Source organism: Rattus norvegicus, chromosome 12 (assembly GCF_021556685.1).
Source record: "Rattus norvegicus strain SHRSP/BbbUtx chromosome 12, alternate assembly SHRSP_T2T, whole genome shotgun sequence".
NCBI lineage: Eukaryota > Metazoa > Chordata > Mammalia > Rodentia > Muridae > Rattus > Rattus norvegicus.
In genome coordinates this window covers 51,278,591-51,300,794 of record NC_141545.1, presented here as the reverse complement: position 1 = coordinate 51,300,794, position 22,204 = coordinate 51,278,591, and the positions used below count along the sequence as shown (strand labels likewise).

At 55.0% G+C, this 22,204-nt stretch overlaps 2 protein-coding genes across 30 annotated transcripts in view; one reads left to right on the top strand and one right to left on the bottom strand.

Annotated features, from left to right (window-relative positions):
• Positions 1-5,584, top strand: part of Hps4 (HPS4, biogenesis of lysosomal organelles complex 3 subunit 2) — a 30,846-nt gene extending 25,262 nt beyond the window's left edge. For 4 of the 20 annotated variants that reach the window (XR_015634021.1, XR_015634020.1, XR_015634017.1 and 1 more), the window contains exons 12-15: positions 2,014-2,146; positions 2,529-2,637; positions 3,322-3,522; positions 4,994-5,523. Coding sequence is in view for 5 of the 20 variants with exons in the window: in NM_001107148.3 (NP_001100618.2) it covers positions 2,014-2,146; positions 2,529-2,637; positions 4,994-5,165 (414 nt within the window). In the remaining 15 variants the exon portion in view is untranslated. Of the gene's footprint in view, positions 1-2,013; positions 2,147-2,314; positions 2,395-2,470; positions 2,638-3,321; positions 3,595-4,993 lie in introns of all 20 variants that reach the window. The other 16 variants (XR_015634026.1, XR_015634025.1, XR_015634023.1 and 13 more) reach the window with 8 other exon arrangements.
• Positions 5,585-10,967: 5,383 nt separating this feature from the next.
• Asphd2 (aspartate beta-hydroxylase domain containing 2) lies at positions 10,968-21,582 on the bottom strand. 10 transcript variants are annotated; one of them, XM_087579062.1, is made up of 7 exons: positions 21,222-21,582; positions 20,497-20,614; positions 19,573-19,686; positions 19,261-19,358; positions 17,120-18,220; positions 13,143-13,256; positions 11,849-12,252 (listed from the first exon to the last, which is right to left on the bottom strand). In XM_087579062.1, the coding sequence occupies exons 5-7, from the start codon at positions 17,925-17,927 to the stop codon at positions 12,143-12,145; spliced, it is 1,032 nt and encodes a 343-aa protein (XP_087435188.1). In that variant the 5' UTR covers positions 17,928-18,220; positions 19,261-19,358; positions 19,573-19,686; positions 20,497-20,614; positions 21,222-21,582; the 3' UTR covers positions 11,849-12,142. The 10 variants fall into 10 exon arrangements, with proteins under 10 accessions (NP_001009716.1, XP_087435188.1, XP_087435186.1 ...); XM_087579060.1 differs by having other exon boundaries at positions 19,261-19,475; positions 21,222-21,575; XM_087579057.1 differs by lacking the exon at positions 21,222-21,582 and adding an exon at positions 20,802-20,954 and having other exon boundaries at positions 19,261-19,475.
• Between the last annotated feature and the right edge of the window lie 622 nt (positions 21,583-22,204).

The following is a 22,204-nucleotide window of genomic DNA, read 5'->3' as shown; positions in this document are numbered from 1 at the left end:
CTGGTTAGCCCAGGAAATGGGATGCAGGGCATGGGAAACAAGAGTTATCAGTGCTTTCTGGAGGAGAGAGCTAAGAGCTGAGCAGTGAGCTGGTCTAGAATGGATTTGAACCACAGACCCCAAGTCAGCTCTGTAGGAGACCTTTCGTTATTGTCCCTGTCTTAGATAGAAAGTGCATCCCTTGGCTTCGCTGCGGCTTTCCTGCTGCTTTCTGGAGGCAACCAGAGTCTCTGCAGAGTGGTCCCACAGGATGGCGGATGGAGGCACAGCCCTTGGAAGAGGCTGAGTTCCTGTGGATCTCTCAGGGCTGGCAGGAGGCGGCCCAGGGGGTGATTGGGAAGAGAATGTAGCTGTGCTGTCGAGGGGAAGTGCAGGAGGATCCCACCAGGCACTTAGAATCTCTGGGCCTGGCTTTCAGCCCTGCACACATGATAGTTACATGGACTATGGATTTCCACTGCATCAGGGTTGTGTTAGAGGCGATGCCCACTTGAAGTCAGGGTGGGAGCACCTAGTGAGATGCTCAGTGGAGAAGCTTCCTATCTCAACCATGTAGGCTGCGTGCACACTGTTCCAGCCCACAGTGCTCAGTCACCCGCCCTCAGATGCAGTGTGGACTGAAGTCAGATGCCTCCATCTCCTCGGGCCATTCCAAGATCATGCTGCGTATCCAGTCAGTGGGCTTTTTATTCAGGTACCCAGAAGGCAGGCATTCTCAGTTTTGCAAGCTCTGCAGCTTTGTGTGGTTCAAAACCAGGCAGTGTGTGAGTGGTGTGACCTTCAGTGGCCACCCCGTAGACTCATCACGTGTCACAGTAAATACGGTAACAGTTGCTGATCAGTACACATGCAGGTCACCTGTTGTACCCATGGCAGCACCTAGTCATCAGTGAGAAGCCTCCTCCACAGGTCAGGCCTTGTGCTGCTCTGTGGTTAAGCAACTCTACCTTGACTGCAAGCTAAGCAGAACATTAGCAGGAACAGGATACAGTTGGCTCACTTTCCTCTCCCTTGTCAGCAACTTGAGGTGGGTGGCTGTTATCAGGTCCCTGAGGTCCAGAAGGTGGGGTGTGGCTGCGTGTCAAGCTCCCCTGGGTGTTCCAGTGTCTTTCCTACCCTCAGGCACATACAACTTTCAAACCTAGGCTCGTTCGTTCATGTCTGCTAACCCAGTATTGGTGAGCTCTTGACCGTCAGTGACAGAGGTGGCTCTGCCTGTACCTGCTTTCTCAGCTGTGCCCTCTCAGGGGAAGCCAGTGGCTCAAGTGCCTGGCACTGGCTGTGTTCACCCAGTGGCTCACTCTCTGAAATCTGTTCACACACTCCTTCCTTGCTGGAGCTCCAAGAGTGTGTGGCCCCTTCCTATAGCCTTTTCAGCTCATGTCCCTCCCCAAGCCCTGAGCACAGGCCACAGGACCAGCATTCCTCTGTCTCCTGGAAGCTGTACTTGCTTCATGGGAGAGATCAATTCACAGTGAGCCTCACCCAGGCCATGCTGGTGTTGGGGAACACTGGAACACCAGGCCACCATTACTGTTAAAACAGACAGTCCCAGAATTGGAGAGACAACTTGGGCTCAGAGCAGTTCTTGATGCTTGTTCAGAGGCCCTGAGTGCAATGGCAGCACCCACAGAGGACAGTTCAGTCACCTGGAACCCCTGTTGAAGGGCACTGTTGCCCTCATCTGAGTTGCATGTACACCACATACCACATGAGGAGAAGGGGCCGGGGGAGGGATGGGGGGGAACACCTATAATCCAAGCAGTCAGGAGGAGGAGGAGGCAGAAGCTTTCCACAGGTTAGATCGGCCTGGTCTTCACAGTGAGTTCCAAGCCAGTCGGCTCTACAGAGAGAAGGCCTGTCTCAAACAAACAAGCAGCAGATGAGTGTAACAATCTTTTAGGAGACAGTGCCTGGCTATTTTTGCTAGGTGACCATTGAGGCATTATCTAGGTGTTTACCTTTCAACTGTGACCAGGTCCAGCCTATGACCCACTCCCATCCCTTCTGCAGTACCACAGCAGCCTGGCATCACTGAATGGGCTGGAAGTCCATCTGAAGGAGACACTGCCCAGAGATGAGACTAGCCCCACAGGTAGCACATACAACTTCCTGCATTATGACCGCATCCAGAGCGTACTCTCAGGTAAGGGACAGGTACAGACACCAGCTCCTCGTGGGTGGGGGGAAAACCCAGCCCCAGTCATAGCAGTGCTACAGCTCATAGCATACAGCACATAGCACTCTGCCAGGCAGTGGCCCCTGAGCTCACTGACACACGTCCTTTGCGCCTTTCTTGTTGCTGTTTCCCCAGTGAGAACTCACCCGCGGTAAGGAGAGCCCAGTGAGGAGCTGGTGTGGCTTGCAGTGGGGCTAGCAGTGCTTTCTCCCAAGGTAGCGGTAGGGCGGTAATATGGACTGAGGGCCCACACTCAAGCTCCAGCCTCACCGCCCCACCCCCTCCACTCAGGACTGGGCACAAGGAGTCAGGCAGGGCTGCCATTCACCACCTCTGTCTCCTCCTGAAGCCAACCTGCCCCTGGTGGCTGCTCCCCAGAACCGCCGGTTTCTGCAGGCTGTCAACCTCATGCACTCCGACTTTGCCCAGCTGCCTATGCTGTATGAGATGACCATCAGGTGAGCCTCTGAACCCCTCTTCTAGCAGCCCCTCACAGTTCCACTCACTGGGGTACTTCCCAGGCCTGGCTGGTCCCTTTAGAGGCCATTCTTCCATGCTTGTCTGGGTCAGATTACGATAATGGCAGTGCCCTAAGTCCTCACCATCACAGAGGGCAGGGCCGCACCATTCCTGAGGGTGGGCCAGACAACACTACGGGGTTCTAATTACAAACAAAGCTCACTGTGCAGACACTTCAGAATCAGACATTTCTCCACTGCCCATCACCCACAGAGCCCACCTGTGGCACCATTCGGAGGCACTGCTGTCTCGGTTTCCACTATCTGTGACTGACACCGACAACATGGGCTCCATTTCCTTCCTGTTGTCATGCTACCTAATCTTCAGGTGTCTGTCACCATCTGTGGATTATTTCTGAAGCCAGATGTTAAAACAAGCTGTCCTTTCTCTCCATGCTTTCTGAAGCTAGCAGAAAGTCTAGATGGCTGGAGGGAGAACCTCCTCTGCCTCTGTTGGCCTGTGGCTCTCGGAACTGGCCACGAAAGGACTCTTCACTCATTCAGAGTGAGAAATGTGAGCACGTGTGGGGACAGTGACATCCCAGGTCACTCTCTCACAGAGCAGAAGGCCAGGGTCTGACCCCAGGCCTCCATGGCTGTGCAGTGCGTGCTCTTTCCCCACAGGTCCCAGTAGCGGGGTGAGAACTGTGGATCTGGGCTCAGTGGGGCACACAGAGCCTGCCACACGGATGCCCGCCAGCTGTCTGGCCTGGAATCATCTGCTGCTGGTGACAGCTGGCAGCCTAAGTGTGACTTGCATCTGAAGCCACTGCCCTGGGATGTGGTGTGCTGAGTGTGGCTGTGGACAGGGAATCGGCACCAACCGTATGTTGACACCTGCCCCACGCCAGCTTCTTAGAGCCAAGAGGGTTCAGTGTGAGCTTGAGCCCAGGGCAGGTGTGTGCTGGGTGGCTTCTTACCACAGCAATGCAGACACAGCTCCTTGGCACATAGACCCCTGTGGGTTCTAGTAAAGCCAGGGGCTCCTTGCTTGCCAGCAGGAGGGCTGGCATTGCCCCACAGGAGTGACTGGGGAGAGGGGGATTCCCACCAGGCTCCACTCCCTTTGAGGCTCGAGAGGAAACTTCTAGATGTCTCCGGGGGCTTAAAACCCCTCATCCAACAGGAGACAGCTGAAGGACAGAGCCCTAGCAGCCCTGACCCCACTATCAATAGAATTAGGGAAGCTGAGTCTTGGTGGGCTTGAGGCAGGAAGAGTATAGAGGCCAGGGGGGACCAGGGGGAGGTTGACAGGTGAGGATCTCTTCTTGGATCCTGTGCCCTGCCAGGGAAGGACTCAGCTGAGACACAGTTTAAGATGAAGTTTACTTCACAAAGTGGAGAAGTTGGGGCAGTCTCTCCTGAAAGTGGGGGAGCATCATAGTGGATGCTGATTGTGGGGTTTTGTGTGTGTGTGTGTGTGTGTGTGTGTGTGTGTGTGTGTGTGTGTGTGTGTGTGATGTGACACAAGTGTCTCTGTGTGTGCACATGCATCAATGTGTGATGTGTGTGCATGTGTGTGTGTGCATATGTTTTTATGAAGGTTAAAGGACAGCTTGCAGGAGTCGGGCCCCACTTCTATCATGAGGTTTCAGGGGTGGAGTTGAGGTTGTCAAGCTCCCTCTGGCCCCATTTTGTGGATTTGTAAAGGTGTTCTTATGAACTTTATGAGATTGGTGTCATACTCATGGGGTAAGGTAACCCTTTTTTCTCCCCAAATTTCCCCTTTAGGGTATTTATTTGCAGGTTTTAGGGAAAGATCACAGGGGTGTGGGGGATCAAATCTGCAGTGCAAATGGATGTGGTGGATGTTGACCCTTGGGCAGTGTGCATGTGTGTGTGGGACACCTCTGTCCTAGTTTCTGAGCAGCATGGCTTCAAGGACACGGTGCAGATGAGCAGCAAGCTGTCAGGAGCTCCGCTACCAATATGCAGCTGGGGTTTCCTTGGTTACCCAACACCTACCCTCTGGAATCCCTATCACAGGTCCTCCTCTGTGCAGCGCTCCATCCCTCTGTCAACCTGAGAGCCCAGGTTTCCTGCTTCCTGACAGGCTCCAGGCTCCTTGGCTGGTGGGTGGGACAGTCCCTCCTACTGTGAGGAGTGAAGGCCCAGAGCAGGGCTCTGGCTCTGCTGCAACCACCTCAGACCCAGAGCTGAAAAGACAAGAAGACAGTTGTTACCCAGGCTTGAAGGTCAAAGCAACAGTCGAGCTACAGCAGGCATTAGTGGTGTTGGGGTGGCCAGCTAGGGCCCCCAGCCACCCCTGAGCCATTGTCCTGTTTCCTCCCGATAGGAATGCCTCCACAGCTGTGTACGCCTGCAGCAACCCTGCCCAGGAGACCTACTTCCAGCAGCTGGCACCCACTGCCCGCAGCTCTGGTTTCCCGAACCCTCAGGATTGTGCCTTCAGCCTCTCGGGCAAAGCCAAGCAGAAGCTGCTGAAGCATGGGGTAAACCTGCTGTGAGCTGGGTGCAGCCGGTCTGCTGTCAGGGGGCCGTGTCCCCAGTGCTAACGGTCTGCTGTCAGGGGGCCATGTCCCCAGTGCTAACGGTCTGCTGTCACGGGGCCGTGTCCCCAGTGCTAACGGTTGAGCAGGACCTTGCTCTTCAGTGGCAGCTGCATGAAACTGAGTGGGCTCAGGCTCTGTCATGTGCGAGTGACTGGAGTACAGTGCAGAGCAGGCTGCAGGCTCAGGAAGGCAGCTGCAGGAGTCTCAGCTGACTTTACTTGCGGTACCCATGGTGCTTTGCAACCTTATGGTGCTGAGTTCCAGGCTTATGAAGCAGATTCCCAAAGGTTCAAAAATAAAATGACCAAACTGAGCTCTGAGTAACTGACTAGCATTTATTTCTGTGACAGAGTAAAGGTCAGTGTGGACGCGGAGTGTGCCTGTGCAGTCTCTTTCATTGCCCCTTCTCCATACAGAATTCTAAAGTCGCCGTTAGAGCACAGAGCCTCTGCATAGAACCCATACACACAGACCTGTAGACTGACCTCACCTCAGGTGATGGGCAGCACCAACCCCACAAGCCTGCTGTGCAGGGAGTGTCTGTACTATGCTGTAGAGACTGTGCATGGTGGCGAGATGGGAATTCTTTCCCCATATTCCCTGGCCTCACAGGTACAGAACTCATGGATCTGGAGGGCTGCCTGTATGTTTCCCCATGGACTGTACACACCAGTGTGCTTGTCAGTGGCGATACACACCACAGTGATCTCCAGTCTTCCATGATTGTCCTGCTTCCAATCAGGCACAGGTATATTGATCTCCGCCCCTGACCAGTTCTGGAAAGAAACTCATTCTGAGTTTGTTGCCAGTTCTCAGGAAGCCTCATGATTAATTTACAGCTTGTTCTGACAGAGGTGCACTGCACAGCATGCTCTCCCTTCTGCTAACTGGTGCTAAGTCCTGGTGCTGACCTTGGTGAGCAACAGCCTATGGTATGGCTGGAGTTCGGTACTCAGGAGTGCAGAGGCACTGAATCTTCCTGCTCGTGGCACTACCAACTACCGTGTTTGAGGATCCTTCCAGAAAGCTATCTCAAGGAATGTCACCGGCCTCCCTCTGCTGTCTGTAAACCATAGCCTCTCCCGTCCACCCTAGCAGGGTGACTTTGAACCCACCAGTCAGTGCCTTCTACTAAAACAGCTGATTTTAAGGACCAGTGCTGGGCAGCTGAGTACCTCCCATGAGCTTATTCTAAATCCAGTTGTAACAGGATGAGGTATGGCTTGAGCACCACTGGGTGAGAAGCCCTGAATGGAGGTTCTTTTAAAAAAATCCTCGGGAGCTTTTCTATAAGTCAGGAACACCGACCCTCTTCAGCATGGACATCTCGAGTGGTTAGTGTGTGTGTGTGTGTGTGTGTGTGTGTGTGTGTGTGTTACATGTGTGGAGGACAGAGAAGGACATGGTGTGTTCTGTAATTCCCCACCTTATTCCTTTGAGACACAGCTTCACCAACCTGGCTGTTCAGTGCCGTGGTTGCCGTCATGTGCATGTGTGGGTTGGTGAACTCTTTATGAGGGTACTGGGTTCTGAATTTGGGTCTTCAGGCTTGCACTGTGTGCTTGCTCTTACCCGCTAAGCCACCTGAGTGTCTACACCTGTAATCCCAGCTCTGAGGAGAGGCAGGAAGATGCATGTTCGGGGCTGCCTGAACTACTGTGCGAGCTCACTGCCAGCCAGCCTCTCCAGGGTGTGGATGGGCAGGACTGGGGAAGTTATATGAAGGCCCCTTCCTCCCCATTCCTGGTCACAGCCAGGCAGGCCTCCTGCTGCCTGAAGCAGGGGGGCTGCTCGACATTAACAGTTTTTAGGGGATGATGATGATTATTTTGTGGTTTCTATATGTAAGCTGTTTGCCACTTACACCAAAATGAGTCTTGGGAATTACTCCCCTTGGGTCTGCAGGACCCCTGGCCCCTTACCCCAGGGCTAACATAGGAATTCAGGTCCTGAACTGCTGCAGGCATTCGATTTGCTCTGTCAAGGGGGATACCTGATACTGCTCCCACAATCTCTAGTGGCTGTCCTGGAGGCTGCTGGGAAAGAAGATCCACCCCCAGCTTTCTGCTCCAGCATCCTAGGTGTCTGGCCTTGCAGGACAGCTTGTATATGGCCCCAGTCCCACATTGTTAAAATCACCCTCTAAAAGTGGGATGTTCCCAGAGCAGAGGCTCTGCCTGGTCTATGGCAGACTCACATTGTACTAGGTGAACCCCAGGCCCTCCATGGTAGTGCTAGGGGCCAGTGTCTGCAGGAGAGCTCTATCCTCAGTTGCATAGTTGACACCCAGAATGTCACCGTGTGCCTGAATAAAAGATCCCACACACTGTCCACAGTAGAAACCACAGGGGATTGAGAACACCAAACCTTGCTAGGGGCAGTTCCTTGCCCCACTCTGAACTGTGGGGCACTGTTCCCAGGAGAGATTCATCTGGCCATCAATTCCCACGAGGGAAATGACCTGGGCCCCCGGGAAACAATCCAGTCACATCACTTCCAAGTGACACGTGTGGAAACAGTCCTGTGGTGCCATGGTGTCCAGGCAGACCCTAAGTGCCATTCTTGGTGCATTCAGGGAGGCTGAGGGGGAAGCCAATGGCCACTGGGTACCAGGAACCGGTGAACAGACCTGCTTGAGTGAAGAGGCCCAGATAGACTCCTGCCCTCCAGAGCTGTGAGAGGGAATTCTGGATGTCCAAGCCAACGTACAGTCATCGGTTACGGGCGCTGCAGGATTCTGCCACACCTATGTATCGGCAGACCGGATGCTGAGTGTGAAGAGGGGCTAGGTAGGTAGCTCGTGGGAGAGGCAGGCCTGGTGAGGACGCTGAGGAGCCAGCCTATCAAAGGAGCTTCAGCACGAAAGGCTCTGCCTGTCCTTGGCTGGGAGGTCACCACTCCCAAGTGGGCAGAAAGCAGGGAGAGCAGTGGCGACAGGGCTTCCTGAAGGCTGTGGCTGTCATTGGGGAGGGCTTGTGGCCCACAGCCCAGAGAGGATGCACAGTAAGTGACAGACCTAGCAGTAGACAAAGGAGCCAGTCTACTTGATGGATGACAGGTGCCTACCATCTTGAGATGCAGTTCCGGGGAGTCATGCACCAGGGTGCTCACAGTCTGCACCCACCTTCTGCCCAGTATACACACCTGCTCCCAGCCCTCAACTGCTGGCTCCCGAGGGGAGAGTGGCCAGTGTTCTTCCTGTGTGTCTTTGACTCCTGCGTGAAAACTGCTGAGTGGCAGTCCCTCTCTGTCCCACCTTTCCACAGTCAGGCCCCAGCATGCCAAGGTAATGGCTCAGGGCTCTGGCCAGAGGCCTGTGGAGGCACTGTACTCACCCCACTCCCCAGGCGCCAAGCTGGTGCCGGCATCAGCCTGGGCTCTCGTTACAGCGCTTATTACCAGGGACAGTGAGAAGCTATTATCGTGTCCTGTGTCTCTCCATCCCCCACACTGCCACCCCCGAGCCCCACTCCCGGTCAGCTTGCTCAATGTCTTTGTCTTCTTGCCAAAGTCTAGAAGATGCTGGCCCTCCAGGCACCCCAGTAAAAGGCATTCTGGGAGCGTCTAGGAAGGACATCAGCTGTTTGGGGCCTCCGTACCAAGGTGGGGCCTGGGTATATGTCCACGCCTTAGGAGATGGGCAATACACAGGCTCCAGCAGGACACCCAAATCTGAACTGGAGATTACACGGGGGTGGGGGTGGGGGGTGGGGTAGCCATCCTAGCACCTTAAACTGCCTCGGGATGGCTACATTGTAAATCGGATGGCTACATTTTAACTCGCATCAGAAGAGGCTATGTGAGTCTTTGCTGAGGAGAAACACAAAGAGCAGGCATCCCCAGCACCACAGCTGAGCTGGGACGGAGCTCAGGCCTCACACAGCTTGGGTCAGTGGTAGAGCCCCTCCCTAGACTCCTCCAGCAAGGGGCTGGGGGCATAGCTCAGTGGCAAAGCACCTGCCCAGTACAGGATTAGAAGGCAGCTGAATGGTGAACTGGGTGCCTAGAATCCTACCCGTAGGTGTAAATCAACAGTAATGTTTGCCCAGCATGCATGCAGCCCTAGATTCCCCAGCCGTGCAACAAACCAGACGAAAACCCCTAAGCAGTCACCATGAACTCGAGGTCAGCTCCCACGTGGGAAGAAGTGGAGTTAGGGAGAGAGGTAGGAGGGAGGTGACCAGAAGGTCCCATATGGACGCCTCCTGCCACCTAGCACCACAGTCAGCTTGAGTGTGTCCATGGCCATCTGTCAGCAGCTCTACGTGGCCTCTTTCTGTCCCCGTTCGCTGTGTTTACATCTGGCAAGCAGCAGTCAGCTAAGGAGTAAATGTCGGGGAAGCCTGCTGGCTCCGGTGCCTGCAGCGAAGCGGGGATCCTTAGAAAAGCCTCGGCCCCTAGCCTACACACATTAGTGCATGTGTGTACCTGCACAGGCCCTCTCGTCCTCAGAATGCTGACATCATACTGCCTGATGAAAAAAAGTCAGGCTAAGCTAATGAAGCAAGCAGGAGACTCATGCCAAGGACAAGACTGAGTGGGTTGGGACTTCTGGTGGCTCAGGACAGAAAGCACCACTCAAACTTGGCTCAGTAATCGGTGCGGTGTCTTTGCCTGTGAAGCCTCAAAGTCAACAGGCAGGTTTGGCTTCAAGCATAGCTGCCCCAGGATGCCGATGGACTCCACAGTGGGACCGGCCAGTCTTCTGCAGTTCCTATGTGGGCATCTTGGCTGTCTTTTGCTCAATAGTCCCAGCATAAGAACTTGGGTGCCGCACACCCAACCCTGACATAACAGGATGGGAATTCAGGATTCTGGTTGGTCAGGACCAGTCCAGCCCTCAAATCGAAACTTGCCAGGCTCTTAGGGTTTTGCGTGGGGATCAGTGGTAGGGGGTTTGGCTAGCATGTACAAGACCGTAAGATCCATCCCCAGCACTGAGAGCAAATACAAGCAACCCAGTGCCCAGGAGGCTGTCCTTCCTCCTTCCCTTCTTGGTAATCTGTGGCTCTGCTATGCAAAGGGATCCCATGCCTGTCCAGGTCCTATCCGCAGGGAACCAACTGAGACCAGGAGAGGGGACATGGCTTTCCAGAAGCCGCAGGAGAGTGAACTCCAGGAGCCGAGCCTGAGTCCACCTTTCTTGAAGACTTTTTTTTTCTTTCTTCAGGAAAATGGAAGAATCTGTAACTCTTACAATACAAATATTGTCCATTTTACCACTGGAGCTGACTTCACATCACAGAGGCCTGTTCCTACCCATACTTACATTCTGTACCTGGTAGGGATGGAACCCAGAGCCTCAGGCCTGCTAGGCCAGTGCTCCACTCTGAGCTACATCCTGCTCCTCTCTGTTAGGACAGCCATTTGTCCCCACCCAGTGTTGACCATGATCTCAGCCATCTCTGTGATGCCACTCGGGAACCAAAAGCCACAGCCCCACACTGCTCAGGTCCCGCCTTCTCTCACAAGCTACTTGACCGCATCGCTCACCAGCAATGCTCCGTTTATACTTCCTGTTCCCTACCCATGTCCTTGGCATGTGGTGGGGACAGTCAGGGTATGTGGGAATCATGCCCCTCGAGGGGCTCTGCTGAGACCCCCAAGTGCAAAAGCCCCGAAGCGTGATGCTTTTCCTTCCTTCCCTCCCCAACTCTGAGCAGAGAAATATTCTGGGTGCTTTTCCCTCCATTGTGGGACTGACACCATCAAATTACCTTCTTGAGGTGGCTGGTTTTGCATTTGGACCTAATGTCGGACCTGTAAGGCAACCTGTTTATTCTGTCCCGCTCCAGACCACCCCTCCGGGGCCACCGCTCCGGAGTGTGTACTGAGAGTGTCTGGCTGACCGAATTCTCCCATCAGCTGGACTCAGAAACGCCAGCCGGCCTTCCCTTTGGAAACAGAACTGCGTCTTCTCAGGAGACAGAAGACTCAGCACCACCTCTGTGGATCCGGGGGTCTGAAGCTGTTTCTGGTGTCATCACACCCATGGGCTCCTGTGACAGTGCTGACAGACCTGGCGACAACTCTGCCGTCTCTGAGTCTAGCGTGTGAAAGTTGGACACACAGGCATCATGAATGTCAACGCTTAGGCAATAGACTGCTGAGCATGATGGATACTCTGATCACATGGTGGGTGGCAAAGGTTCGACCCAGCATGCCTCCTGACAATCTTGTGGACTCGAAACCACAGCAGCAGCATGTGTCAGGCCGGGCTCACCAGTAGGCTTCTGTAGGCAGTGAGCTAAGTGGATCCTTGCTCTATGGCTGACCTGAGAACCCTCACTTGGTCTCCCGCTCTGTAGGAAGCTGTGGCTAAAGAAAAGGCCCAGGTTGGTCACCACCACAAGGGCCTATATAGATTCGGGGTCTATCAGCAATAATGACGGATTCCCCAGGCTCTGACTTTCGCGCCACCCTGATGGTATCTGGCAAGCCCATAATGAGGCCAACCAGATGTGTAGGCAGCAGGCTGTCTCTTGCTCTGGGACAGTGAAGGGTCCTTGAAACCCCAACCTCGGAGGCCAAGCCGTCTGGTTCAATGGCTTCTGGTCTGTGGCATTCTGTTCTGTTTTGTTTTTGGTCTCTCTTGAGACAGCTACACAAGTTTAAGATGATGACATTTAGACAAAACAGCCATTTGGTTACTCTATTCCAGAACACGGAGAGGACACCAGGTAGCAAAGTGACACAGACGGGAGAGGCACAGAGCCTCTGGTCACAGCCAAAGGGACACACTAGTAGGTCAGAAGTCCCAGCAAATAGCCAGAAAGGGAAAGAAACCTAGGAAGTTCCCAGTAACCAAAGGAAAGATGCCCCGCAGTGACAGGAAGCCATTCATGCTCCCAGCACAGATCAGAGCACAGTCAGGGTAGGCAATAACACAGTCTACCCATCCACTCAGCCTGGCTCCGGCCCAGGCAATGTTCTCATCGTCCTGGAGCAAAGATGAAATCCAGGGCCTGACGTTCAGCAGCTGCCACGTTGGGGTGCCAGAGGTCCACCATGAAGACCACCCGTGGGCCATCCTCAGCAGAACCTGATGAGGAGGAGCATAAGGGGTTCAGGCTAACCCTGGCACAACTCAACATGGCCTGAGCTGTAGGGCCAGTGCTCATGGAAAGACCTCCCTTTCCCAAATGGTGAATGTTCATGAGGCCTCCTGTGCTTTGGAGCAAGGTGGGTGAAGGAAACTCTGGCGGTTTGAAAATGCTTGGCCCAGGGAGTGGCACCATTTGGAGGTGTGTTCCTGTTGGAGTGGGTGTGGCCTTGTTGGAATAGGTGTGGCCTTGTTAGAGGAGGTGTGGTCCTGTTGGAGGAGGTGTGGCCTTGTTGAAGGGGGTGTGGCCCTGTTGGAGGAGGTGTGGCCTTGTTGAAGGGGGTGTGGCCTTGTTGGAATAGGTGTGGCCTTGTTAGAGGAGGTGTGGCCTTGTTAGAGGAGGTGTGGCCCTGTTGGAGGAGGTGTGGCCTTGTTGAAGGGGGTGTGGCCCTCTTGGAGGAGGTGTGGCCTTGTTGGAGTGGGTGTATCACTGTGGGTGTAGACTTTAAGTCCCACTTCCTAGCTTCCTGGATGTCAGTCTTCTCCTAGCTCCCTTCTGATGAAGATGTAGAACTCTCACCTCTCTCTGCACCAAGCCTGCCTGGATGCAGGGTAGTGAGACTGTCAGAATAGACAGTTTAGATGCAGTCCCAACCCACAGATCATCTGACACTAAGAGTGAGCCTGATTGTGATGACGGCCTTTAGGTCACGGTGGCTGAAGCTGACCTGTCACCTGTAATACCCACGTGGAGACACTGCATGGGAAGGTGACATGGGAGGCGTGGGACTTCCTGGTAAGTTTTGTCTGGTACTCTAAAACTTCTCTTTGGAAAGTCTAATAAGTACAAAGCAAGCAGGTGGGCAAGCCCTGAAAGAGGCGACACCCACCTTCATGGAACGAGGTGTGCAGGAAGGAGTCGTCGAAGAGTAGGCATCGGCCTTCTGCCCAGCACTGGGGCTCACCCCCCACCACCAGCTCGCAGCCATTGGGAGTCTTCAGACCTTGGGGGGGAAAAGCACAGGATTGAGAGTGAAGGTGGCCAGGTTTCAAGGTTGCTAGACGGAGCTGGGCTGCTCTGCGGAGCACACAAAAGCTTCAGTCTTCCACACATTCCCCTGGAGCCCACACTGCACTATCTGCGACCACGCCAAGACTAAGATTACCCTGAGGCGATGGTGTTAGGGATCCTTGTGGAGTAGGTCATGAGTGGAAGAGAATGCCGCGCCCACTGTGCTGGCTAGTCTTCTGTCAACCTGACACACAAGCTAGAGTCATCTGAAGGGAGGGAACCTCATTTGAGAAAACGCCACCGTAAGATACAGTTGTAGAACATTTTCTTAATTAGTGGTTGATGTGGTAGCACCATTGTGGGAGGGGCCCCGCCCATTGTGGGAGGGGCCAGTTCATTGTGGGTGGAGCCATCCCTGGGCTGGCTGTCCTGGGTTCTATAAGAAAGCAGGCTGAGCAAGTCATAGGGAGCAAGGCAGTAAGCAGCACCCTCCATGGCCTCTGCATCAGCTCCTGCCTCCAGGTTCCTATCCTTCTGGAGTTCCTGTCTTGAGTTCTTCCAAAGATGAACAGCTATGTGGAACTGTGAGCCAAATAAACCCTTCCCCCCACAACTTCTTCTTGGTCATGGTGTTTTATCACAGGAATAGAAACCCTGACTAAGACATCCACCTAGCAACCAGCACAGCCTCAGCCTCACAGGGCCGTGAGAAGTACAACTCTGAACCATTATTTTGTTTATTCGGTGTGGTCTCACTGTGTTGCCCAGGCTAGCTTTGAACTCTCAACTCTCTTACCTGAGCATTCTGGGTACAGGCACCACCACTGTTTCTACTCCTTTTCTAACTTAAAACTTTGTGTCCGTGTTGTGTGGGGTGTACACGTGACACCACACATGAATGAGTACTCAAGGACTACTTACATGAGGTGGTTCGGTCCTTCCTCTGAGGGCTCCGAGGATCAAACTCAGCACAACAGGCTTTAGGGAAAGTGCCTCACCCACTGAGCCACCTCCCCATCCCCTTTCTGTTGGATGAAAGCCAACAGCATATGGGACTCTCCTCACAGCCCAACAGATAGGTCAGTCTTTCTCAGGACAGGGGACTGATGAGGCCGGGCTGGCTGCCACCGAGTTTCCCAGCAAAATCCCTCCTCTGCTGGTTCCATCTGGTCTGGGTCCTAGACCCTTTTGCTTATGTTAATAGCTGGAGGCCCTCAAGACCTCAGGACCTGGGAGCCATGGGAATCCAGGATGCTGAGTTCAAACCAGCTAGCTTCATCCAAGCAAAAGTCCCTACAGCAGAACCCTTTCCAAAGGACAATTTCCTGCTGCACCCAGGGGAATCAAAGATGCATTACTCCTTGTAAGTTGCTAGCTGGCCCGAGGCAAGGATCAAAACTGCAAGGCGTGTACATTCTACACGTGCCTGCACACAGATATTAACGCCAGAGCCCAAAGCCCACACATGCCCTGCTCCCAGTCTGCCTACCCAACAACCTGGATCCCTACCACATGGGTTCCCAGGCCTTCCCCTCCTCCGCATCCCAAAGCCTTTGAACAGCACTGTAGCTGAGGCTCAGTTCAGTGTTTCCGAACTTGCCCAGCATGCGGGAGACTCGGGGTTCATCCCAGTGCCGTGTAAATCAAAAGCTCCCACAAGGCATCAGCTTTCAAAAGAAAAACCTTTACTCCCGTTGCCAACAGCCCCGAGTGGCAGCCTGGCCCGAGTCTGCCGTTTGCTCCCGCCTGGTCTGTTCCTACCCCATCCCTCCAGCTCTGTTTACAACCGGAGTTTTATTAACCAAAGCCATAGTGTGGATCAGAGCCTACCTGGTAGTAGTGATGGCCTCCACTTGCCAAGAACTCCACATGCACCCTTACTTGTGGTCCCCAAACAGCCCCGGGGGTTCCCAGAGTCTGACCCTGGTGGACGGGTAAGGGACTGAGTCCAAACCTGCTGGCCTCCAGAGCCTTGTGGTCCACTGTTTCCTGGAGCAGAGGCCGTGCCTTACACAGCACTGTGTAGTCATGAGAGTCATTGCCACACTCAGGAGGAGATTGCCAGGCACTCTGCCAAATGGCCACTTAGTGAGTTGTGACCCCAAACTTCTCCACAACACGCGTGCCGGGAGTCCATCTTGGAGCGAGGCAGTGGAGACTCAGACCCTGCCCAGCACCCCTGCTGCCCACGGATCTAGACTCCAGCTTAGAGCTTCCACCCTGTCCTGCCTGCCTGTCAAATCCCCTCTGAAGTCACCCTCTGACAGTGTCGCTTCTCAGCACCCACATCTCCAGTCCAAACCTTACCTTACCCAGAATCCTCACCCAGAGAGCAGAGGGAGCAGAGCTGCTGGGGGGAGAGGGGATGGGAAACTTAGCAACTGGCACAGATGCCCTGAAAAGCACACTAGGGAACCCCACCAGAGCTTAAACAGGACACTCATCCTCTGCAAGCCATGCCGCCCAGCTCAGCACCCTCTGCTCTAATGTGTTCTCCAGTGAGGCCGTGGCCTCTGTCGCTAGCTTTCTTCACCAGGAAGAAGACGCTGTATACTTGTGAACTCTGCTTCCATGATCTATAGTTCTGGTGACCACTCTGAGACACACCTCATCCTATCAGATCCCCAAGGGAGAACTTCTGCCACGGGATCTCTGGCCTTGCTTTCTGGGTTAGGTACAGGGGCAGCTGAACTCGAGACTCAATTTGAAGACCACGCACACAGTGCACAAGACCCCTGAGATTTGAGTAGAGTGACCAGAATACCGGGCACCATTTATCCATGTGATAAACTCGGAAAGTTTAAACACAGCCTCCTGGGCGCCATCGGGGACCTCTGTCACCAGCAGAACCCCCGTGGGTTCTGTGTCAGCCATCGCAGAGCACAGCAGCGACCAGACATACCTGGATACGCAAACTTAAGTCAAGTGAGAGCGTTAGACCAGCTGTTGTACTGACCACAGCCCCAGCCCTCCGCAGCCACGTGTGGCCAGCGGCTCACGGAATAGACAGGAAAGACTGAGAACACTGTTACCACCTTCCCCTCCAGACTTCTTTCAGATAGAGCTTTTCCTGCCAGGTGCTAGGGTTAGGTTGGTGTAAGGCCCCCTTGGCAGAGAGCATGTGTGAGCACCACAGGAGAATGGATCAAAGTTTGAGAGGATAAGAAGAAACAAGTTGAGGTTGGGGATTTAGCTCAGTGGTAGAGCGCTTGCCTAGCAAGCGCAAGGCCCTGGGTTCGGTCCCCAGCTCCGAAAAAAAGAAAAAAAAAAAAAGAAGAAGAAGAAGAAGAAACAAGTTTTGCCTTCTGCACTAACAGTTGTTTACAGACCGCCACCAAGAAAAGGGTTTTTTTTGTCTTCTAGAACTGGGGATACAGCTCAGTTTTGTAAAGTGCTTTTGTTATAACCATGAGTTGGAGAACTGACATGTGAACTGGCTAGCCACCACGGCACACACTGTAGTCACAGGGCTGGGGAGTTGATAATGGAGAGATAGAGCCCTCTTGGGCTTGAGACCAGCCAGTTTAACCTAACCAGTGAGTGCCGCCCCCTCCCCCCCAGAGATCCTGTCAAAACACAGTAGACAGCACCTGAGAAACAGCACTCAAGGCTGACCTCTGGCCCTGGCACACACATGCATACAAGTGCACACAAATAGTGCAGGCTAGCCCTTCAAGCCTTGACCCTTCTGCCTCAGCCTCTAGAGTGTTTGGACTGCAGGTGCATGCCACTGCAGCATCCAGCTGAATGAGCGCCTTTGGTATTTGACCAAAGCACCCATGAAGCCAAGGCACCATCGGACTTGAGGCTTCCTCCAGAGATCGTGCTGGGGACTCTCTCTGCCCCTCCACGTACCTAGGTGGCACCGGATTCGGATGTTTGTGGGCCCATAGTGCTCCGTGATCACGGTCCCAGGACTCAGCACTGAGATGCAGGCGTTCCCGAAAACATTGTTCCCAATACAGGTCCGGAGGCTGCCGAGTAAGCGGTAAGTCCGAGGGCACTTCCTGCAGTTCCTGGGGACACAAACGCCCTGGCTGACAAAGTCAAAGGTGAACCACTCCCCGCTGGGGGTGCTGTTCACTTTCCACCCCTGAGGGAGGCTGCAGTTAGAGAAGGCTTTGTAGAGTGCCTCGAACTCGCAGAGGATGGCCTGGAAGTTCCGCTCCAGCAGCTCCACATCGTGCTTCTGGGCGTCCCTGGGGAAGTAGGGCGTAGTGGGGAGGTCAGGCAGGAAGAAGACCTCCGGCTTCTGGATAGAGGGCTGGCTGCTGAGGTAGCGGCCCTGCTCCCGTATGCCCTTGTGGATACGGCCCATGCCAGACCATGAGTAGCGCTTGGCGTACTCCTGCAGGTTGTGGTAGAGCTTCTGGTTGAGGCCGTCGTGGTGCGTGCAGCGCACACACTCAGGGGACTGGCAGTACATGGATCCGTTCTGTAACCCGTTGGCATCCACACCCTGCAGGAGGGAGTTGACGGATACGTGGGGTCGGGGCTGTTCTCGGCCCACATGGTAACAGTACCACACAAACAAGACGAGCAGGCAGGCCACAGTGATGACAGCTGTGCCGTCACAGTCCCGCACGGACTGGATACCAGTGGCGATGCAGTCCCTCAGGCCGTCCAGAGACCAGCTCCAGGCTACCAGCCACTCCAGCCACATCTTGGGGGACTCGGCGCTCGAAGGAAGCTGGCTCAGATGGTCAGTCCTCTGGGGGTCTCTAGGGCACCCACAGCGTGCAGGTTAGCAGGCGGCAGAAGGAGTGGTGGTGGCAGGGGGAGGCATGGCTGCCACTGTCCCTCGGTCCCTGCCAAGGGCTCCATTGATCAACAGTGAGGCCTGCCAGCTGGGCCCACTAGGAAAAGTCACTGCAGTGGGGCGGAGGGTGGCTCTGCCTTAGGTCCCATTTGCAAATGCAGTCAGCCACCATGAAAGGGCTTTCATGATGTCCAAACCTGGGATGGAAACCAGAGAGCGGCAGCATGAGTGTTGTGACTGGAAAAGGCCTAACAGTTTCAGGAAGATGGAGATCCAGCCTCATACAGTAGAGGGCTATCACATTCCCCCTCCTCTTCCCAAACACACTGTAAGTCAGGTTAATATCAGTTGGAAGAGCAAGTGGGTGACCTGGAGTGACCTCTGTGGTGGGGGCAGGGCTCTTTCTGCCACTCAGCCAGGAGGTGACCTAGTGGCCTCGCCCACAGGGTTACAGAAGGGAAAACCTTCCAAGCCCCTGACTCAGTTTCTCACCTCTGAGAGCAGTTGGTTGACACAGCTTTGCCAACCACCCTGCTTGCGGGGGTGGAGGGTGGGGGGACGTGGAGGCCAAATCACTGTAAAACACGATGCAAGCCCGACTGTGCCCCCTTCAAGGCTCTAGAACCCAGAGTGTCCCCAGGTTTCTCTGCCACGCACCATTCCCCATTCACACTCCAAGGTGGTGCAGTCAGATCCATGTTCTCCCAAAAATGCTCTATCACCTGGGGGAGCACTTCAGTGATCCTCCCTCCTCCCCAAGAGGAGGAGGGAGACAATAACAAGACCTCCCCCCCAGCCCCCCCCACTCCCTGAACCAGCTGGGCCTTAAGTCTACAGCACCTGGGGGAGCACAGCTGGAGCACTCCAGTGATCCTCCCTCCTCCCCAAGGGGAGGAGAGAGACAATAACAAGACCAGCCCCCCCACATCTGGACCAGCTAGCTCTTGGAAGTCTACAGTAGAAAAGTTATATACCCAAACTAGACATAGGCTGGACCAGGTGTACACACCTGCCTCCGCAGGGCACGCCCACTCTCTAAGGTCCAGTGCTTTCACCGGTCAGCTGGCTGGGGATAATGTCACAATAAATTTGCCATGCGTGATCGACAGGCAAACTGAAGGTGGGGCATGCTCTAAGGCTCCCACCCCAAGCGGAAGGCAAAGGCTGAAGAAACCTGACTGGGGTGATGTCCACTCCCCGAGTCAAGGAAAACTTTCGGCGCTCATTCATCACCTACCGGCACCGTCCCGGTGTTGGCTGAATAAAGAATCACTTGACTATAATGTTCAGGAAGACAAAAACACACACGCTGAATATTCATGGGGACTCATGCTTCTAGGAAAAGTACAGGAGCAGAGAGAGGAGAAGTCAGCTTCTTCTCAAGATGCAGAGCCCGAGTTAGGCTTGACACCCATCCTCCATGGGTGATGCCATCGGTCCCAGCTGCTTCCTCTTTGGGAAAAGGGGGAAAGCCCCAGAAAGGTGTTTTGTTTTGCACTTGCTCTTCAAGACAGCCCAGAGTTCCCAAGATTCTGCATGAGATTCTCACCTGGTGTTCATAGACTCTGAGGAAACTCTTAAAACTGCCGAGGTTTCCTCGGATGCCCGGAGACTGGGTTGGTGACAGGTAATACCTGACTCTTGAAACTGAGTTACCGCCAACCTGCTCATGTCAAAAGTAGATACAAAAACACCAGGTGGGTGGCTGAGAGAGCGCTCCACCACCAGCCCTTCCCCTCCTCAGAACAGACTCCAGGGACAAAGCAGACAGGAGCCGTTCCTAAGGCAAAGCAGTAAATACTTAGCAAGGAGAGACTCCAATCTCTCCACAAGACCAAATCCAGCATTAAGAGAGGGAGCTGGGACCTGACTTACAACCCGGGAGGCTGGCGGCCCCTACGCCCAGAGAGGGACACATAAAGCCAGAGCTGGATTTGTGACAAGAAAATAAACTCTGGTTTGGATAGAATGTGTGGCAGCAAGATGATGGGTAGAGGCACATTTCTGGCTCTCTTCACAGATCGGTCCCCATCAGGGACCGGCATCATGCAGCCCCGCACCTCAGATCTCAAAGATCAGTGGGCTCTGGGGAATAAAGGCCAAATTCCAAGTCCAATCAAAGATAACTTCTGACGTGAGGAATGCCTGGGGAGGCAGTCTCCACTTGACCCAGTTAACCCGGATCAGATGACCAGCTCAGGAGGTTTTCTGATGCTAAACAGCCCGGGTCACCCTGAGGTGAAGCCCAGGGACCCCCGAAAGCATCACAAGGTACAGCACACCACAAGAGAGGATTCGGGTGGCTGCGTTGCTTGTTATCCTCTGTACCAAGGGGGCAGAGAGCTGTCCTGAGAGAATCCCTCCCTTCTAGGGACCTTCCCTCCTCACGATCTCCCGCCAGTGTCACAGGCCCCGGAGAGGTCAGAAAGATGCGTTAACGCAGGTATTGAGGGGAGGAGATGGTGAGGGTTACCTGGAAAAGTGAGAAGGAGGTTTAGGGCGCGTGACAATTCACGGGACAGGGAGGTGGGTCAAAGTGGGTGATGCTGAGGAGGATGGGGGACCAGGAAAACAGGCGAAGAAGGAGGAAGCTGAAAAGAGAGGAGGAGGGGGAGGATTGAAGGTGGGGGTGATGCTGCGCTGCGCGGTCCAGCCCGAGCGGCGCTCAGCACGCAGCCGGTGCTAGGCGACCGCGGGCCCTGGGCCGGCCGGGGATGCAGGCGCGGGCACCCCGAGCATCGTCCTCAGTAGCCCCACAGTCCCCGAGACGCTGCTTACCTGCGCGGGCGGCTGCGGGGACCAGGGCGACGCCACTGCCCCAGGGACACGGCCACCCCCTGCCGCGCCCGCAGCCGCTGCCCGACCCGAGCCCGGAGCCCCGCGGAGCCGGTGCCGCCCGCGCTGCGCTCGGCGGCCCCGAGGACCACAACTCCCACAATGCCGCGCGCGCCTGGCGGCGGGGAGGGGGCGGCGGGGCGGGACTCGCGGGACCCCCGGCGCGTGCACCTGCCGCGCGTGCCCGCGGGGGGCTCCGCGCGCCCCGCCCCGCCGCGCGCCGGGTACGCGCATCAGGTCCGGGGGCTTCGCGTTTCAGTCTCCCTGGTTCCCGCTCGATCCTTCCTCCCTCCCGCAGCCCCTCCGTTCGTTCCTCCCTCCCGCATCTCCTCCCCTCGGTGTCCTTCCCTTTGCCCCTCTTGCCTGTGATGGATCCCACACACACTTCTGAGGCCCCGCGGACACGTGGGATGAAATTGCAAATAGAACAGCCTGGAAGATCGGCGGCTCCCGGCCCCGCCTGGGCGCTGCCGACTGGAGCTGTTGCAGACCTGGCGCCTGCCCACAGGGAGGCCCAGTCTAGCTAGCCACGGCCAGTTATGCCCAGCTCACTGGAGGGAGAAGGGGCTGCTCAGCTTGGCCTGGGGACATCGCGCTGCGAGTTCCCAAGGAAGCGTGGGCTCCGAGGAACAGTGCATGGGCGTTCTGGGAGCGTGGGGTGGGATGCCAGCCTACAGCCCATCTGTGTCTGTCCTCGAACCTACTGCTTCCAATCCCAGCATGCATCTCTGTACTGGCCTAGAATCCTCATTTTTGTCCAGGATCCACCTCGGGCAGGTCCCAGAACCCCCTGCCCTTCAACCAAGCTCACACTTCTACAGTTGGTGATCGAGAACCCATCTCCCTCACCCAAGACCTCTGTTTCCTGGCTCAGAACCCACTTCATGCCTTGGAGTCCCCACGTCAGTCACTTGATCTCTTGCTACAACTCCAGAAGTAGAGCATTTCCCCCTGCCACTTTTTATTTTAATACAGTGACTCAAAACACGTTCATTGGCTCAGGAGGTTCTTTTGCAGGGATGCCACCAAGACACCTGACAGAAACCTCTTGAGGTGGAAAAGCTCATCTGGGCTCACGGGTCGTCGGTTTTCAGTCCGTTGTGGCAGAAAACCCATGGAGGGATGATATATATGTAAACGTGTGGTGTAGGCTCAGGAAATCGTGGCAAAAAACAGGGTCAGCCAAAGCCCACCTGAACCGCCTACTTCCTGCAACCAGGCCCACCTCTTGTAAGTCCCAGGGCCTCCGCAACCGGTGCCATAAGCCATAAGTCGAGAACAAATGGTCAGACCATGAGTATGACTTAGATTCGTGCATTCAATACAATTAGGAGCCTGTAAAATGC

Coding starts and splice junctions, on each gene's coding strand:
- Asphd2 (XM_087579062.1), bottom strand. CDS start 17,927: ATGTGGCTGGAGTGGCTGGTAGCCTGGAGCTGGTCTCTGGACGGCCTG. Junction 13,257..17,119: donor CCGAATCCGGTGCCACCTAG/GTACGTGGAGGG, acceptor TTCCCCCCCAAG/GTCTGAAGACTCCCAATGGC. Junction 12,253..13,142: donor GCACACCTCGTTCCATGAAG/GTGGGTGTCGCC, acceptor CCTCCTCATCAG/GTTCTGCTGAGGATGGCCCA.